The 19816-nt window shown below is 45.9% G+C and overlaps 2 protein-coding genes across 2 annotated transcripts in view; both read left to right on the forward strand.

The window, feature by feature from the left end:
* The window catches only part of LOC148686068 (uncharacterized), a 120245-nt gene extending 115885 nt beyond the window's left edge, over positions 1-4360 (forward strand). Inside the window, exon 7 of the mRNA XM_088668475.1 lies at positions 3392-4360. Within this exon, the coding sequence (XP_088524601.1) occupies positions 3392-4186 (795 nt within the window). The 3' untranslated portion in view covers positions 4187-4360. The remainder of the gene's footprint in view (positions 1-3391) is intronic.
* Positions 4361-9388: 5028 nt separating this feature from the next.
* LOC148686069 (zinc finger protein 213-like) lies at positions 9389-13762 on the forward strand. Its single transcript, XM_088668473.1, has 5 exons — positions 9389-9841; positions 11125-11611; positions 11808-11889; positions 12174-12256; positions 12983-13762. The coding sequence occupies exons 2-5, from the start codon at positions 11216-11218 to the stop codon at positions 13211-13213; spliced, it is 792 nt and encodes a 263-aa protein (XP_088524599.1). The 5' UTR covers positions 9389-9841; positions 11125-11215; the 3' UTR covers positions 13214-13762.
* The last annotated feature ends 6054 nt before the right edge of the window (positions 13763-19816 follow it).

Genomic DNA, 19816 nt, shown 5'->3' on the forward strand with positions numbered 1-19816 from the left:
AATTGTGCTCAGAAACGTACTGGGAGCCAATGTAGGTCTTTCAAGACTGGTGTTATGTGGTTTCGGTGGTTGCTTCCAGTCACCAGTCTAGCTGCTGCATTCTGGATTAATTGTAGTTTCCGAGTCATCTTCAAAGGTAGCCGCACATAGAGTGCATTGCAGTAGTCCAAGCGGGAGATAATTAGAGCATGCATCACTCTGACGAGACAGTCTGCGGGCAGGTAGGGTCTAAGCCTGCGTACCAGATGGAGCTGATAAACAGCTGCCCTAGATACAGAATTAACCTGTGCTTCCATGGACAGCTGTGAGTCCAAAATGACTCCCAGGCTGCGCACCTGGTCCTTCAGGGGCACAGTTACCCCATTCAGGACCAGGGAGTCCTCCACACCTGCCCGCCTCCTGTCCCCCACAAACAGTACTTCTTTCTTGTCAGGATTCAACCTCAACCTGATCAGTGAAAGCTAAAATTGGTTTCTAAGCAGTGGACAAATGAGAACAAATCATGGTCTGGATTCACGTAAGCAGACTCATCCGCTGCAAAATGGGGCCTGCCCCCCATTCCTCCCTCTCTCCATACCCCCATGAACCCCTTGAATTTGACTCTAGGGCATTGGGATTGAACTCCACAAAACAGCTCACGAGGAGAGGAGAAAGTGGATCCTTCCATCAGGCAAAGTGGAATGCTTGCATAGGCAGAATGACTTGCAAAAACAGAAGGTGGAGTACAACCTATTTGCACAGAGGAATGCCATAATTAAAATGCAGAATAAAATAAGCATCCATAAATAAAATGTGCAGCAAAGCAATCCTATTGAAACAACACCGCAATTAAGAGGAAGGAAACAACAGAGCATTGTGTTACAGATCATATTGATGCTGTCTCAGAGGAGGACATTTCACTTTTTCTTTTAGGGTCTGGTGTGCTTTGAAGATGTCGCTGTTCGTTTCACGGACGAGGAGTGGGTGTTGCTGGATCCTGACCAGAGAGCTCTGCATAAGGAGGTCATGGAGGAGAATTGTGGGGTCGTGGCCTCTCTTGGTAAGGCTCCCTGTGGGATCGTCATATCTGCTTGGAAATTTAAAAAATACCTCTTTGGGACCAACCTCCTATATTTTCACAGAGCTCAACAGTGGCCCCCATAACACCCCGGAACCTAACACCCCACAATAAGCAGCAAATTACAGTTTCTTCTTTGAACAATTTTCCTCAAATTATTCCTTTTTCTATCACGAATGAGCTGGTCTGAACTGCAAAGGCCATCTTAAATGTAAGCCTGAGAATTGTTAGGGAAGATAAATAGGTTCAGGTTTTCTCTTTTGTTTTTGCTCCTGTCAGTCTTGGCTTGACCAAAGAGACGACTGACATTGGAGATGGAGGGGATGCCATGACTGGGCCAAACCTCAGGTAGTAGTAGCGATGATGATGATGATGATGATAATAATAATAATAATAATAATAATAATAATAATAATAATAATACAGTGGGACCTCGGTTTACCAACTTGATCTTTTCCAGAACAGGGCTGTTCTTAAATCAAGGTACCACTGTAGTCATAATAATAGTTTTTATTCATACCCTCCCGGTCTGGCTGGGTTGCCCCAGCCACTCTGGGCGGCTCCCAAAACATATATCAACATGAAACATAAATAATAATAATCTGATCCCATATAAAAAGAACATGAACAACTTATCCTAGTGGCCAAAATTGGGGAAACCTTTTGTGAAAAGTATTTCTGAGGTTTGATGGTTCATAACACCACTTTTGTGTGGAGTAATACCATAAGATTATGTATCAATGGAAAGATAATTTAATGAAGAAAGTAATGCAATAAATTTTATGAAGGAGTATTTATAAGAACAGCAGCCATAAAGCAAAAAACGTGAAACCTTTGGTAACCATTGGTAACCTTTAGGTTTAATTACGGTCTTACAACGCCTTCCCATGAAGTGAATCAAGTTTTTACTTCTGCAGCTGTAATAATGTGAAACCAAGACTGAATTATTGCCTCTGTTAATTGGGATTTATTGCTGGGTTGCTTCTGACTAACAAGTTTATTTAGTCGGCTCCATATATTTCTGATTGGGTTAAAGTTTGGGCTATTCCCAGGCCATTCCAGCAGTGGAATAGAATTATCCTGGAAGCACCTTTTGCACACAGCAACATGACATGGAGCGGAATCCTGTTGAAATAGTAAATAAATATGTGTGTACACACACACACACACACACTCACACTCACACTTAAATGCTTCAGTATCTGGGAGAAGATCACCTGCGGAACGCTTCAGTTTGGGCTCAAGTACTTCATTTATGCATTTTGGGGCATTTACATTCCCATGAATGATACAAATTCTGCCCACACCTTTTGTTGCCATACAAACACAGTTCTTCACACTACCTGGGTGTGTCACGGTCGGTGTAATGCAAGTAGGATGTAAATCTTCTCTGATTCTTCTCCTCACGTTTTTCATGCCATTTGCGTCTCATTGTTCCAGATAACACTGTCCCATTGTTTCTTCTCATGTATGGACAGTCTCTCTGTCTCATTGCCTGGCCAGACAGGTCTTCGCTGCTTGCCATAGTGCACCTTTTCCTGCCTTTCCCAATCTGATTTTGTAGTGACTAAGTCTCCTTATACCTCTTCTAAAATATAGAAAGGCCAGCTTTGGTTAAGTTTCCCCCAATCTTTCTTCTAATTTCTTCATAACTGTATCCTTGCTCACTTAATAGTACAATTTTACATTGCTTTCTGGGTAACCAGTCAACTCTTTGTGCCATTTCTATAATTTTATTATGTTTCACAACCTCACTAAATAAAAGAACACAAAAAAACCAACCAACTTTATATCAATCTCATAACACACTGACAAAAGTCAATCTAAGCAAGTTGTGCTTCCTTTTTCTGGTTATTTGGTTATAACATTTGATAGAATATGGGTAACTAAACAAACTTTATTGGATTGCATTTTTGATTAAATTATCTTTCCATTGATATATAATTTTGTTATATTACTGCAAAAGAAGTGGTGTAATGAGCCTTTTTCCCCCAAACGTCTACCACAATTTTGACCACTACTGTATATTAAACAAAGCAACATTCAACAACTCATCAGAATCTAATAATAAATATGTTCGTTAATGACCAACAACACAAGTAATGAACACACACCCAACTCCCTTCAGTCCTTCTCGATGAGTTTCTGAGGCCCTAATCCATTTTTCTTTCCATTACAGATTGTGATGAATCGAAAATCAAGAACAAAGGTGACCACAACAAAATCCCCAGAGAGGAGAAGCCACGTAAAAATTTGGAGTGTGGAGAAAGCTGCGGTCAGAGCTCCCATTCCACTTCCCATCAGCAAAATCTCATTGAAAATAAATTCTATCAGTGTGTGGAATGTGGAAAGAGCTTCACTGAGAGGTCCAAACTCACTTCCCATCAAAGAATTCATACAGGGGAGGAACCCTATCAATGTGTGGAATGTGAAAAGAGCTTCACTGAGAAGTCCAAACTCACTTCCCATCAAAGAATTCATACAGGGGAGAAACCCTATCAGTGTGTGGAATGTGGAAAGAGCTTCAGTCACAGCTTCTCTCTCACTTCCCATCAAAGAATTCATACAGGGGAGAAACCCTATCAGTGTGTGGAATGTGGAAAGAGCTTCAGTCACAGCTTCTCTCTCACTTCCCATCAAAGAATTCATACAGGGGAGAAACCCTATCAATGTGTGGAATGTGGAAAGAGCTTCAGTCAGAGAGCCCATCTCACTTCCCATCAAAGAATTCATACAGGGGTGAAACCCTATCTGTGTGTGGAATGTGGAATGAGCTTCACTGAGAGGTCCAAACTCACATCCCATCAAAGAATTCATACAGGGGAGAAACCCTATCTGTGTGTGGAATGTGGAAAGAGCTTCAGGAAGAGCTGCCAACTCACCTCCCATCAAAGAATTCATACAGGCGAGAAACCCTATCAATGTGTGGAATGTGGAAAGAGCTTCAGTCAGAGAACCCATCTCACGTCCCACCAAAGAATTCATACAGGGGAGAAACCCTATCAGTGTGTGGAATGTGGAAAGAGCTTCAGTCAGAGCTGCTCTCTCACTTCCCATAAAAGAATCCATTCAAAGGTCAGAAAAACCATTATACACCTTTGGGAGCCAGGCAAATCAACGCCTTATTAACCAGGCGTTTGGCTGATTGACATCTAATGCCCTTTTAAAATGTGGTGGTTTTTTGTTTTTATGCTGCATTTTTATGTTGTAACCATCCTGAACCTTGTAGGTGTAGGGAAATATGTGCCAACTCTTAAAGGCCTATGGGTCTTTGCCCCCAATAAAATATTTGAGGCCACCCCATTTTGTGTGTGTGTGTTTTTTTAAATGCAACTTTTTATTCCTCCACAACTTTCCATACAATTTCTCTTTTAATTTGCCCCCTAAAAAAACTAATCAAACAAAAGTCATGAAGAAAACAAAATACAAGAAAATACAAACGTGGACAGGTCCCATCTTTTCGGGCCAAGCACTAAATTTCCTTTAAAGCAGGGTTTCCCAAATTTGAGTCCCCAGCCGCTCGCCGGCATATACGGTAACTTTTCCCCCTGTTGAACATTGCCACAGGTAGAGGAGATGAAATGCTAGAAGTGTTCTCAAGGGCAAGGGGAGCTGCTGGGAAATTGAACTACGGGCTCAAAATAGTAGAATCATAAAATCATAGAATCATAGAGTTCGAAGAGACCACAAGGGCCATCCAGTCCAACCCCCTGCTGTGCAGGAAACACCATCAAAGCATTATTGACATATGCCTGTCAAGACTGCTTGTTGTTGTTTAGTCATGTCTGACTCTTCGTGACCCCATGGACCAAACCAAGTGCCCCAAAGTGCGTTGCTGTGGGTTATCTCCCCCCCACTCGGGCCTAGTGGGGGCCTGGCAGGGGCCTACATAAAACAAAGGCCTAGGGGTCTGATAATGGCTGCCTTGGTGGTTTCAGTTGCTTGGTTGATGATGTCATTTGGTTTGTGGGTGTGGCTTAGATTTCACAGGAAGGGAGGGGGTGGAGGAGGGTATAACACCACTTTGACTTGGTGGAAAACCAGGTTTCTACCTGCCCAGATGCGACATTTGAGGGTTTTTTGTCCCTAACAACCCTCGGGAAGTGGCCTAGATGGATGTGTCAAAATTTCAGGACGGTCGGTCAAGCGGTTATAGAGAAAAGTGTGGCCGACACTTTCAAGATTTTTACATATATATATATATATATATATATATATATATATATATATATAATTCAATAAATATTTATTTTAAAAAGGAAAGGAAAAAGGGACATGTGACATACTAGCCACATATCCAGCAACAGGAGGAGTGAATTTCTAACACAGCGCACATGATTGCAGGTGTTATGGAAGTGACATGGGGGGCACATCTTTAAAGTTGTAACAATGTGTTCAATTCTGGGCACCACAAAAGGATAATGAATGTGTCTGCAAGCATTGGAGAGTGAATTTTAAGTTATGGTGGGGTGGGGTGATGGGCTGAAATTCAGTCTAATCTGTTAAGGTCATTTTGAAATGTGATCCTGTCCTCTGGGGTATTAGTCACCCCTCCCAATTTGGTGTCATCTGCAAACTTGCTCTGGATGCCCTCAAGCCCATCATCCAAGTCATTGATAAATATGTTGAATAAGACTGGGCCCAAAACAGAACCCTGTGGCACTTCTCTCCAGGATGAAGAGGAGCCATTGATGAGCACCCTTTGGGTTCGGTCAGTCAGCCAGTTACAAATCCACTGAATGGTAGCATTGCCTAGCCCGCATTTTACCAGCTTCTTTACAAGAATATAATGGGGCACCTTGTCAAAGGCCTTGCTGAAATCAAGATAGGCTATATACACAGCGTGGATAAATAAAGGGTAGAAAATCTGGTCCGTTAATAGTAAGGCTGAAATGACTGAGAATATTAAAAATCTTATGAACCGTAACTGTCTGGCCATTTTCATTCATACATAGGAGGACGGTTGATTGTTCCGCTAATGACCAGAGGGGGGCACACAACATAAAAAACCCCCACATTTGTGAAACATTTTTGAATAGAGATCTGTACCCCGATTTCCTGTAGTTAAAGGAGGCATGTAGCTCCCAATTGTCTTTTCCCGGGGTGTAGATATTTCTGTTTAATGCAGGAAGCATGATCCATTAGTGCTGAGACTTTATTAAGAATTTAATTTGATCCAACTTTTATTACTGGCTTTTGGTGGGGAAGTTGAGTTGTTGGGTTGTCTGAATGTTGAAGTTCTGATCTATTTAAAGTTTAAGGTTTATAAGCCTGCTTCCTAAGCAGCAAGAAAGAAGAAAGCCTATGTACCTGTATCATAAATGTCTTAGGACATCAAATTGGGAAAGTGGATTTTAAACTGACTGAACAGGTTTTACGCCCTTGGGAATTTCAATAGCCGAACCGTTGCATAGATTGCTACAAAAAAACAGTGTGTGGCGCTGGGGACAACTTCAACAGGGAGCTTTTGATGCTCTGCGGGGAATGCTGTCAAAGAGAAGCACACTCGCCCACTACAACATGGCTAAACCGCTGGTGCTGGCGTGCGATGCATCTCAATATGGGTTGGGGGCTGTCCTGAGTCACAGGGAGGCGGACGGCTCGGAACGACCAATCTCCTTCTATTCCAGAACATTGAGCCCCACTCAATGCAACTACGCTCAGATTGATAAGGAGGCGCTGGCTATAGTCACGGGAATTAAAAGGTTCCATGACTATGTTTACGGCCGATTCTTCTCGATTCAAACAGACCACAAACCCCTATTGGGTATATTTAGCCCGCATAAACAAACGCCTCAAATTTTGTCCCCACGCATGCTCCGATGGTCCATTTTTTTGAATGGCTTCCAATACGAACTGTGTCATGTGAAGGGTAAACTGTTGTGCCATGCGGATGCGCTTAGCCGTCTGCCTCTGCCTGGAACGGTTGATGACGACCCAGCCCCGGCCGAGCATGTGATGATGATGGAGGCACTTCCCGGACCACCCGTGACAGCTACTGAAATTGCTGAAAGAACGAGAAAGGACCCTGTCCTCGCCCGTGTTCTTGCTTGGGTGGGGAGGGGATGGCCCAGGGGGCCACAGGAAGAGAAATTCAGACCCTTCACGGCAAGACAACACAAACTGTCACTCCACAAGGGCTGCATTTTGTGGGGCGACAGGGTGGTTATTCCAGGGCTCTTACGTAACAAGATACTGGACACTCTACACATGGGACATCCGGGCATGGTGCGGATGAAATCATTAGCCAGGTGCTATGTGTGGTGGCCAGGCATGGATAAGGACATTGAACAATGGGTGCGCACCTGCCAGGCATGCCAGGAGGTGCGCCCAGAAATGCCCAGGGCACCTGTGCATTGGTGGGAGCGGGCCCGGAATCCGTGGAGTCGGCTTCATAGAGACTTTGCGGGGCCATTTCAGGGGAAGGTGTTCTTGATCGTAGTGGACGCCTATTCAAAATGGCTAGAGGTCTCACTTGTGCCAAACATGACGTCAGCCGCCGTGGTCAAGGTCCTCCGCAAATTGTTCGCGACCCACGGGCTACCCGAAACCATTGTGTCAGACAACGGGGCAGCATTTGTGTCCCACGAGTTCAGGGCGTTTTTGGCTGATAATTTCATTAGTGGGGTCACTTCTGCGCCTTTCCACCCGTCCTCGAATGGACAAGCCGAACGGATGGTGCGCACAGCCAAGGAATCGGTAGCACGTCTTCTGGAAGGGGATTGGTCTGCCCGCATTGCAAGGATGCTGTTCCTGCAGCACACAACACCGTGTGTATCCACGGGCAAGTCACCGGCAGAACTATTAATGGGAAGAAGGCTAGCCACAATTCTGGACTTCGTTCACCCCAACAAGGTGCCCGCCTGCTCTGCACGAGAGCCACCTGCCACTGAGGCCGACAAAACACGATACCTGACATCGGAGGAGTTGGTTTGGGTCCGGAACTATGCCAGGGGGCCAACATGGGTACCAGGTGTGGTTACGCGGCCCAGCGGGCCAGTGTCATATTTCGTAACCTTGGAGGATGGCAGGGTTATGCGCCGCCACATTGACCAGCTGAGGCGCCGGGCTCCTATGCTGGTGGGGAGGAGTCACAAACAACTCTGCCTGCGATCAGTGAGTCACCGCCGCCAAGCCAGGTAGGCCCAGGGCTACAGGAGGTGGAGGACTCAGAGAGTCAGGAAGCTGAGACCACCACAGGTGGACCGGACCCGGTGATAACTAGTGAGTCTAGGGAATTGACTAGTGAAACCGTACCCGCTGAAGTACCGGAAGTTGCTGGCGAGGGAAGCCTGACCACGGATAGGCCTAGGGATGCTACACCGGTGGTCAGGCGATCCAGCAGGATTCGGAGACCACCGCAACACTTGAACGATTTTGTACATAGTGTCAACATGTTGTGGGGGGGGGGGTGTTGTGTATTGAGTCAAAGGATTTTATATCTGCATTACTATTGTCTGTATGTGCTTTAGGGTAAAGTAACTGCCTTTTGGTTCAGCTACTATTGGTTCATTTAAGCTGCTGTATTTGGATCCTCTGTCTTATTGGTTCCCTCCAAAAGGCAGCACTGTGATTGCCTGATATTGTTCCCTCCAAAATGTATCCCTTTCTAGCTAGTTCCCTGTCCCTATAAATGTAGCCTTCCTGCCCTCAGAGTCAGTCCTGTTTTGCCCTGAATAAAGAACTGTTCTATTGAAGATGCGTATCTGGACTTCTTAAGCCACGACACAACAGTTCCTATTTATCTACTTGCATTTTGACGTGCTTTCTAACTGCTAGGTTGGCAGGAGCTGGGACCAAGCAATCCCATCACAGGGATTCGAACCGACGACCTTCTGATCAGCAAGCCCTAGGCTCAGTGGTTTAACCACAGCGCCATCTGGCAGACATAAGCAAGCATTACTCATTTATGATGAGAATAGGATTTATTTATTTCAAACTTCACTTGGTTCCTCCTTGGTAGCCAGTGCAATGGTTTCATCAGGACTAGAACTCAGGACCCGCTGCCTTGAGGGACATCTAAGAGCAGTTTGGCAGGGGAAAGGTCTCCCTTGGGAGGGGGTGGGCTCTCCTTCCTTGGAGGTTTCTAAGCAGAGATCGGACGGCCGCCTGCCATGGATGCTTTAGCTCATGCGGGGGGGGGGGAGACTCCAAGTCAGGAGAGGGTCCTGCCAGGGAGGGGCTAAGGCCTCCTGAGAAAAAACCCTCCCCCCTTCCTGCAAGGGGGGGGGGTCGGGGTTGCTTTCCTCTCCTGCAAAAGCTGCATTGCAGTGGGGAAAAGGTGGGGGATCCCAGGGCTGCAGAGGAGGGTGGCTCATGCGGGGAGGTGAGATCCCCCTGGGTTCAGGGGGTCCTGCCAGGGAGAGGCGAGGTTGCTGAGGTTTGCAACTACAGTGCTGTTTATTCTGCATTTGTATAAATGTGCTGCTTGCTCCTTTGGGGAGGTGTCTGTGGGTCAGGGGGAAAGGGGCACACAGATAAACCCCCTTCAGATTTAGGAATCAACCGCGTCTATTAGCATAGGCTGCAACCAGACAGGAACATTCGGACACTAGATAAATGCAAGAAATGGAAAACAACAACAACCCCGACTTAAGCAAGTAAACGTGGAAGGCAGAGCTGGATGGATTCGGCTTTGCAAGGGTTAAAGGGAACCGAGCTGCCTTCCTAGAGAGGACAGGAAGCAATCAGGACCTCCAGAGCCAAGGCCCCTCCCTCCCCAGTCCTTGCCTGCTTTGGTGTCTCTCCTGCAAGGGCTGCATCGCTGTCCCCTCCTGGGATCTGGTGAGTCTCTCTCTCTCCCTCCCTCCCTCCCTCCCTCCCTCCCTCTCTCTCCCCCCCCAGGGTGCAGTGGGGAGACGGTGGGGGTCCCAGGGCTGCAGCTGAGGAGGGTGCCGGGGGGGGCTGATTTGCTCATGCGGGGGGGGGGACAACCCCAAGTCAGGGAGGAGAGGGTCCTGCCAGGGAGGGGCGAGGTCTGCAAGGCTCTCCTTCCTGGAGATGAGAGGAGCCCAAACTGACTCCCCTGAAATCTCCCTTCTTCAAACAAAGGAGTCCCTAGGACTTTTAACACTGTGTGACTTCGCTCGGCGTCATTGCACAACAGAGGAAACATGCGCAAATGGTTTTCCAAAGCTGGACGAGGAGGTGGACTAGCCCCCCCCCCTCCAAAAAAAAAAAAAAGCCCATGGGGAGGGAGGGAGGAAAGGTGGGAGAGAAAGGCCAGGAATAAAGAGAGGGATCCCAGCCCATAGTCTGGCTGCTGCATTGTGGACCAGTTTCCCAGTCGTCTCCAAGGGCAGCTCCACACGGAGGCCACTGCAGCAATCCCCTCGCATCCAGAGCATGGCATCCCAGGACCACATCCTCTTTGTCCCAAAGGGATTGTTGCTGGAAAACTGGCCAGAAATGGGTGCTGCTACTCACCGAGCCTCCAGGGACCTTGGCATCAATGGCTGTGTGTGTGTTAAGCTATTGAATAATAATAATAATACAGTAATAACAATTATAAATTCCTCACCTAAACTTCAAGGGAGATGTCTTTGGCCCCGCCCACTTCACCCTCAGGGGATTGGCCAGATACATACCTGGCCCTCGGAGCAAAGAAAAAGGGACCCCACTCCAGGAGTCTGTCTTGAGAGCAGCAGAGAGTTCAAGTGCAAGAAAAGGAGACAGAAGCAAGAGGGTGGGGGTGGGGAGCAACTCCTGAGGACCCGCGGGTGAGGACCCCCACCAGAGCCAAGCATCCATTTTTTACAAGATACAAATGATTCCCTTGTCAGTTGGTTCTGACTTCATGCACTGACTGGAAGGCAGGAGAAACCAGGTGGATTCATCTCACAGAAATCCCTTCAGTTTCCTCCACATTTTGCCTTGCTACAAGGCTAGGGACTTATTTCTTTTCCTCTTCCTCCTCCTCTTCCTTTTCAAAAAGATAGGTCATGGTCTGGGATCTGGTGCAGTCCAGCCCAGGTTCAAAGCAAGACTCATCCATGCTTGCTCAATGAACACCCCCCCCCCCATCCGTCCTACAAATTCTGTAACGGAACAATGTATTTGCTTTGTAGGATTTGCTAGAGCTTCTCATTAAAACGGACAGAACTCGGCAGAAGACCAAAGGGTTCCTTCCAATCTCTCAGAGGCTTCCTGAGAGCACAGATGGATGACTCAGCTGGCCCTGGAACAGGAAGACGCCATGCCATCCAATCTGGGAGCAGTGGGAGATTCTGGGGAAACCCAGTGCAGAAGTTCCTGGGTGAGGAGGACACCCTCCGCTCAGAGGTGCAGAGCCAGCAGTTGAGGCAGTTCTGCTGCCAGGAGGCCAAAGGACCCCGAGAGGTTTGCAGCCGACTCTACCACTTTTGCCACCAGTGGCTGAAGCCAGAAAGGCACACGAAAGCTGAGATGCTGGACCTGGTGATCTTGGAGCAGTTCCTGGCTGTCCTTCCCCCGGAGATGGAGAGCTGGGTGAGGGAATGCGGAGCGGAGACCAGTTCCCAGGCGGTGGCCCTGGCCGAAGGTTTCCTCCTGAGTCAGGCAGAGGAGAGAAAGCAGGTGAGAGAGACTTTCCTCTGGATACTCCCAAGGGGCTCCAAACAGGACAGGGAACATCCCATAATGGTCTACTGATGGCCCAGCCTTTTATTGGGAATGCACCCATGGATTGAGATCTCACACCCTTCAAGTCTTTGTCATTCTCTTTCTAATATTCATCCCCATTCCCTGTTTTGAATCCTTGTTTCTTTTTCAGGGAAAGGATCATTTTGCAGAAATGGACCTGGAATCCTGTGAGGCAGAGAGGCCTCCGTTGGACACCAGAGAGAGGCCACTGGGTAAGGAGGAAGGTGGTTTTTCTCCGTTTGGTCCCATTCTGTTGGTTTTCCAACTCATCTGAAAGTTCTTTTCATCTTGTTTTGGGGGGAGACAGTTGGGAACAAGGGTCCAGAGAAGGGGAGATGTATTTCTGCACAGCAAACATATGAAATGGGCACAAACGTCCAAAGGCTCTTAGCAGGTAAGGCTTTCTCAAAGGCCCATCTGTAGTTAGAGATGCCCTGTTTCACCTGTGAGAGAAGCAGGCACTCCTGGTGTCCTGTTTACCTTTTTTCTCTTGCAGGTGACAGAATGATGCCGGCAAGACCTCCTGATCCGTCTTTTCATGGGGGCAGAAGGGAAGCAGCGGCTGTGGAACCAGATCAGGTCAAGGGAAGCTGCCTTGTGGGGACAGAGGCCGAGGGATGGAGCAATGTCATGGACTGGTTGGGCACAGAGGAATGGTGGGAGGATGCAGCTGGGGAACCAATAAGGGAAGATGGTTGAGAGCCCAGGACGTGGAGGTGGAAGAAGGATGGGCGGTCAGAGGGAGAAGAGGGAGAAGCCTGGGAAGAGGAGGTGTCAGAAGCTGAAGGTGTAACAGGGCGTAATGAGCTGGGAGACTGTGGCCGAATGCAGTCCAGATTCAGAGGCAGAAGAGGAGGGAGGTGAGTGGGAGGAGGGAGGTTGATAGTCTGAGTTGAGTCAAGAGAAGAAGGAGCCACCGGTGGCTCCCTCTCCTTTTTTCAGAAGCCACCCTCCCTGCTTGTCTCTCAGAGCCAGGAGACCCCCTGCATTGCAGGAATCTCTGCTAGATCCAAGACAGATGGCCAGCCAAAATAGGCTGATTTTATGATTGATCAGTGAATGCTAAAACTGGTTTCTAAGTAGTGGACACATGAGAACAAATAGCTACCAGGATTCACCTAACCAACCCCATAATGAACACCCATAATTAAAACACAGAATAAAATAAGCATCCATAAATAAAATGTGCAGCAAAGCAATCCTATTGAAACAACACTGCAATTAACACGAAGGAAACAACAGAGCATTGTGTTACAGATCATATTGATGCTGTCTCAGAGTAGGATATTTCCCTTTTTCTTTTAGGGTCCAGTGTGCTTTGAAGATGTCACTGTTCATTTCACGGACGAGGAGTGGCTGTTGCTGGATCCTGACCAGAGAGGTCTGCATAAGGACGTCATGGAGGAGAATCGTGGGATCGTGGCCTCTCTTGGTAAGGCTCCCTGTGGGATCGTCCTATCTGCCTGGAAATTCAAGAAATATATCTATGCGACCAACCTCCTATATTTTCACAGAGCTCAACAGTGGCCCCTATAACACCTGGGAACCTAACACCCCCACAGTAAACAGTAAATTACAGTTCTTTTCTTTGAACAACCTTCCTCAAATTATTCCTTTTTCTATCATGATTGGCTGCTCTGAACCGCCCAGGCTATCTCAAATGTCAGCTTCAGAATTGTTACAAAAGATAAGTAGCTTCAGGTTTTTTGTTTTGTTTATTGTCAGTCTTGAGTTGACCAAAGAGACGACTGACATTGGAGATGGAGGGGATGTCATGACTGGGCCAAACAAAATTCATCCCAGAGAAGAGCTAGGCTTATTGAATCTCAGGTAGTAGTAGCAGTGATGGTGATGATGATGATGATGATGATGATGATGATAGTAATGCCGTGGTACCTCGGTTTACAAACTTAATATTTTCCAGAACAGGATTGTTCTTAAATCGAGGTACCCGGAAGCTGTCTGCAGACATACGCCGGCTCCCTCTGCCTATAGAGCGAGATGAGCGCCGCAACCCCAGTCGGACATGACTGGACCTGATGGTCAGGGGCCCCTTTACCTTTACCTTACCACTGTAGTAATAATAATAATTTTTATTTATGCCCTGCCCATCTAGCTGGGTTGCCCCAGCCACTCTGCGCAGCTTCCAACACACATATAAACATGAAACATAAATAATAATAATCTGATCCCATATGAAAAGAACATTAACTTTAAAATGAACAACTTACTAGTGGCCATAATTGTGGTAACCTTGTGTGAAAAGTGTATTTCTGAGGTTTGATGGCTCATAACACCACTTTTGTTTGGAGTAATACCATAAAATTCTTTTTCTTTTTCTTCTTTGACGATCACTCGTATCCGAGTAAGATTGTCTTCCATAAACACGGTTTTAACAATGGTTCCGTAAGTGACTGTGGAGGCCAATTCTGGATCCACACGTCCTTCCACAGTGGGGACATTGGTTTCCGGGTGGGTGTTGACGACGGTGTGGATTTGCCAAGCATGCCTTCCTCTTAGTACATTTCTCCCTTGGATCCTGTTTTCGAGCGTCTTCAAAGTTCACGACACCTTTGGTACAGGCTTTACCACAAAATTATATATCAATGGAAATATGATTTAATGAAGAATGTAATGCAGGAACTTTTATGAAGGCGTATTTATTAGAACAGCAGGCATAAAGAAAAAAATTGAAACCTTTGGTAACCTTTAGCTTTAAATATGGCCTTACAACGCCTTCCCATGAAGTGAACCAAGTTTTTACATCTGCAGCTGTAATAATGTGAAACCAAGACTGAATTATTGCCTGGGTTGCTTCTGACTAACAAGTTTCTTTAGTCTGCTCCATAGATTTCTGATTGGGTTAAAATTTGGGCTATTCCCAGTCCATTCCAGCAGTGGAATAGAATTATCTTGGAAGCACCTTTTGCACACAGCAATATGACATGGAGCTGAATCCTGTTGAAATAGTAAATAAATATGTGTGTACACACACACACACACATTTAAATGCTTCAATGTCTGGGAAAAGATCACCTGCAGAATGCTTCAGTTTGGGCTCAAGTACTTCATTTATGCATTTTGGGGCATTTACATTCCCATGAATGATACAAATTCTGCCCACACCTTTTGTTGCCATACAAACACAGTTCTTCACACTACCTGGGTGTGTCACGGTCGGTGTAATGCAAGTAGGATATAAATCTTCTCTGATTCTTCTCCTCACGTTTTTCATGCCATTTGCGTCTCATTGTTCCAGATAACACTGTCCCAATGTTTCTTCTCATGTATGGACAGTCTCTCTGTCTCATTGCCTGGCCACACAGGTCTTCGCTGCTTGCCATAGTGCACCTTTTCCTGCCTTTTCCAATCTGATTTTGTAGTGACTAAGCCTCCTTATACCTCTTCAAAAATATAGAAAGGCCAGCTTTGGTTAAGTTTTCCCCAATCTCTCTTCTAATTTCTTCATAACTGTAACCTTCTTCACTTTTGTACAATTGTATGAATCATTTGATGGGAAATAAGATGGGAGCTCTGATTTTACATCACTTTCTGGGTGACTAATCAACTCTTTCTGCCATTTCTCTAATTTTATTATGTTTTCCAACCTCACTAAATGAAAGAACACAAAAAACGAACCAACTTGATAGCAATCACATAGCACACTGATAAAAGTCAACCAAATCAAGTTGTGCTTCCTTTTTCTGGTTATTTGGCTATAACGTTTGATAGAATACAGGTAATTGAACAAACTTTATTGGATTCCATTCTTGATTAAATCATCTTCCCATTGATATATAATTTTATAATCTTATTCCAAAAGAACTGGTGTTATGAGCCATCAAACCTCCGAAATACACTTTTCCCAAAAAGTCTTCCACAATCTTGACCACTACTGTATATCAAACAAAGCAACATTCAACAACTCATCAGAATCTAATAATAAATATGTTGTTTAATGACAAACAACACAGATAATGAACACACACCCAACTCCCTTCTGTTCTTCTCCATTTGTTCCTGAGGCTCTAATCCCTTTTTGTTTCCATTGCAGATTGTGATGAATTTGAAATTGAGAACAAAGGTGACCACGATAAAATCCGCAGAGAGGAGAAGCCACGTGAAAATTTGGAGTGTGGAGAAAGCTGCGGTCAGAGCTCCCATTCCACTTCCCATCAACAAAATCTCATTGGAAAGAAACTCTATCAGTACATGGAATGTGGAAAGAGCTTCAGTCATAGCTCCTCTCTCACTTCCCATCAGAGAATTAATGCAGGGGAGAAACCATATCAGTGTGTGGAATGTGGAAAGAGCTTCAATAGGAAGGACAGTCTCACTTCCCATCAAAGAATTCATACAGGGGAGAAACCCTATCAGTGTATGGAATGTGGAAAGAGCTTCAGTCAGAGCGCCTCTCTCACTAAGCATCAGAGAATTCATACAGGGGAGAAACCATATCAGTGTGTGGAATGTGGAAAGATCTTCAGGAAGAGCTCCCATCTCACTTCCCATCAAAGAATTCATACAGGGGAGAAACCCTATCAGTGTGTGGAATGTGGAAAGAGCTTCAGTCAGAGCGCCTCTCTCACTAAGCATCAGAGAATTCATACAGGGGAGAAACCCTATCAGTGCTTTGAATGTGGAAAAAGCTTCAGAACAACCTCCGATCTCACTTCCCATCAAAGAATTCATACAGGGGAGAAACTCTATAAGTGCATGGAATGTGGAAAGAGCTTCACTGCTAGTTCCTCTCTCAGTTCCCATCAAAGAATTCATACAGGGGAGAAACCATATCAGTGTGTGAAATGTGGAAAGAGCTTCAGGAAGAGCTGCCAACTCACCTCCCATCAAAGAATTCATACAGGGGAGAAACCCTATCAGTGTGTGGAATGTGGAAAGAGCTTTAGTCAGAGCTCCTCTCTCACTAAACATCGGAGAATTCATACAGGGGAGAAACCCTATCAGTGCTTTGAATGTGGAAAAGCTTCAGAACAACCTCTGATCTCACTTCCCATCAAAGAATTCATACAGGGGAGAAACTCTATCGGTGCTTGGAATGTGGAAAGAGCTTCAATAAGAAGGACAGTCTCTCTTCCCATCAAAGAATCCATACAGGGGAGAAACCCTATCAGTGTGTGGAATGTGGAAAGAGCTTCAGTCAGAGCTCCAAACTCACTTCCCATAAGAGAATCCATACAAAGGTCATAAAAACCAGATTACCAGATTTTTTTTCAATGAATCCAGGGACACTTTTTTGCAGCGCCAATGGGTTAAAAGACAGTTGTTGTTGTTTAGTCGTTTAGTCGTGTCCGACTCTTCGTGACCCCATGGACCATAGCACGCCAGGCACTCCTGTCTTCCACTGCCTCCCGCAGTTTGGTCAAACTCATGTTCGTAGCTTCGAGAACACTGTCCAACCATCTTGTCCTCTGTCGTCCCCTTCTCCTAGTGCCCTCAATCTTTCCCAACATCAGGGTCTTATCCAAGGATTCTTCTCTTCTCATGAGGTGGCCAAAGTATTGGAGCCTCAGCTTCACGATCTGTCCTTCCAGGGAGCACTCAGGGCTGATTTCCTTAAGAATGGATAGGTTTGATCTTCTGGCAGTCCATGGGACTCTCAAGAGTCTCCTCCAGCACCATAATTCAAAAGCATCAATTCTTCGGCGATCAGCCTTCTTTATGGTCCAGCTCTCACTTCCATACATCACTACTGGGAAAACCATAGCTTTAACTATACGGACCTTTGTCGGCAAGGTGATGTCTCTGCTTTTTAAGATGCTGTCTAGGTTTGTCATTGCTTTTCTCCCAAGAAGCAGGCGTCTTTTAATTTCGTGACTGCTGTCACTATCTGCAGTGATCAAGGAGCCCAAGAAAGTAAAATCTCTCACTGCCTCCATTTCTTCCCCTTCTATTTGCCAGGAGGTGATGGGACCGGTGGCCATGATCTTGGTTTTTTTGATGTTGAGCTTCAGACCATATTTTGCGCTCTCCTCTTTCACCCTCATTAAAAGGTTCTTTAATTCCTCCTCGCTTTCTGCCATCAAGGTTGTGTCATCTGCATATCTGAGGTTGTTGATATTTCTTCCGGCAATCTTAATTCCGGCTTGGGATTCATATAGTCCAGCCTTTCGCATGATGAATTCTGCATATAAGTTAAATAAGCAGGGAGACAATATACAACCTTGTCGTACTCCTTTCCCAATTTTGAACCACTGAGTTGTTCCATATCCAGTTCTAACTGTAGCTTCTTGTCCCACATAGAGATTTCTCAGGAGACAGATGAGGTGATCAGGCACTCCCATTTCTTTAAGAACTTGCCATAGTTTGCTGTGGTCGACACAGTCAAAGGCTTTTGCATAGTCAATGAAGCAGAAGTAGACGTTTTTCTGGAACTCTCTAGCTTTCTCCATAATCCAGCGCATGTTTGCTATTTGGTCTCTGGTTCCTCTGCCCTTTCGAAATCCAGCTTGCACTTCTGGGAGTTCTCGGTCCACATACTGCCTAAGCCTGCCTTGTAGAATTTTGAGCATAACCTTGCTAGCGTGTGAAATGAGCGCAATTGTGCGGTAGTTGGAGCATTCTTTGGCACTGCCCTTATTTGGAATTGGGATGTAGACTGATCTTCTCCAATCCTCTGGCCATTGCTGAGTTTTCCAAACTTGCTGGCATATTGGGTGTAGCACCTTTACAGCATCATCTTTTAAAATTTTAAATAGTTCAGCTGGAATATCATCACTTCCACTGGCCTTGTTATTAGCAGTGCTTTCTAAGGCCCATTTGACTTCACTCTCCAAGATGTCTGGCTCAAGGTCAGCAACCACACTACCTGGGGTGTACGAGACCTCCATATCTTTCTGGTATAATTCCTCTGTGTATTCTTGCCACCTCTTCTTGATGTCTTCTGCTTCTGTTATGTCCTTACCACTTTTGTCCTTGATTATGGTAATCTTTGTACGAAATGTTCCTTTCATATCTCCAATTTTCTTGAAAGACAGTAGCATCCGGATTATTAGTAGGGGTCATCATTTTGTTAACATATTTAGTTTCCATGGCAACCAGAGCCAGGTTCCTTGGTTATGGGTAAAGGATGGGGAGGGGGAGAGAGTGAAGGGAAAGAACAATTAGGGTGGGATGGATGGAACTGAGGGAGGTGTGTGGGGGTGTTCGGGCCCCCCTTTTCTTTTCTGGGATTCCTGGAAGTGTCACCGAAAAGGAGAGAAGGAACAATAGGGGGGGTAGAGAGGGGACAGAGAGTCAGGTCAACCCAGAAAAAGGCACATGAGGAATACAAACGGATAGATAACCAAAGCTATTTTAATACGAACCTCCCCTATTTTCTGTCTGACACTTCAAGCAGAGAAAAATGCAATAGGGAGAACGTGTGGGGAGAGGGTGCAGCCATGTGGCTGAGTATTATTTAAAAAGCGAGGAGGCGGGAGGGTGGTGTCTCCTTTGGTAGGGCAATAAAAGCGCCCAGCCTTTATGACTGCCAACAGCGATCCTTTCCTTGCATCCGCACCACTCTCAAATTCGGACGTTTGAGAAGGAACATCATAAACCATATGCCGGCGCCCTCCACGTCTCCCCTCAGCCCTCGGGGCAAGGTTTCTGCCAAAATAGCAAGAGGAGGAGGAGGAGGAGGGTGGGAGGGGGAGGGGGAATGTTCCCTCTCGTCTAACGCAGCCCAGCCGTCCGCACTGGCAACAGAATTGGCCACATCGCCTCTTGCCGTTGGCATCTTTGGCCATGGACAGATTGGTAAAACCGGGAACTGTCCCTGGGAACCGGGGACGTCTGATAACCCTACATTATACAGCTTTAGGAGCCAGGCAAATTGGCACCTTTTTAACCAGGCCTTTGGCTGATTGGCATCTAATTCCCTTTTAAAATGTGGTGTTTTGTGCTTTTATGTTGTAACCATCCTGAGACATGTAGGTGTAGGGAATAGGCACCAAAGAGGGGTCTTTGCCCCCGCTAAAATATTTCAGGAGGCTAACCCCCGCCACTTTTTTTGTCTTTTCTCAAAGGCAACCGTTTTTTCTTCCACAACTTGCCATAGAATTTCTCTTTCAATTTGCCGTCTTAAAAATTAAAAAAATTAAACGCACAAAGGTCATGAGGAAGAAAAAAATAAATAAA

Source organism: Zootoca vivipara, chromosome 4, assembly GCF_965207765.1.
Source record: "Zootoca vivipara chromosome 4, rZooViv2.hap1.1, whole genome shotgun sequence".
NCBI lineage: Eukaryota > Metazoa > Chordata > Lepidosauria > Squamata > Lacertidae > Zootoca > Zootoca vivipara.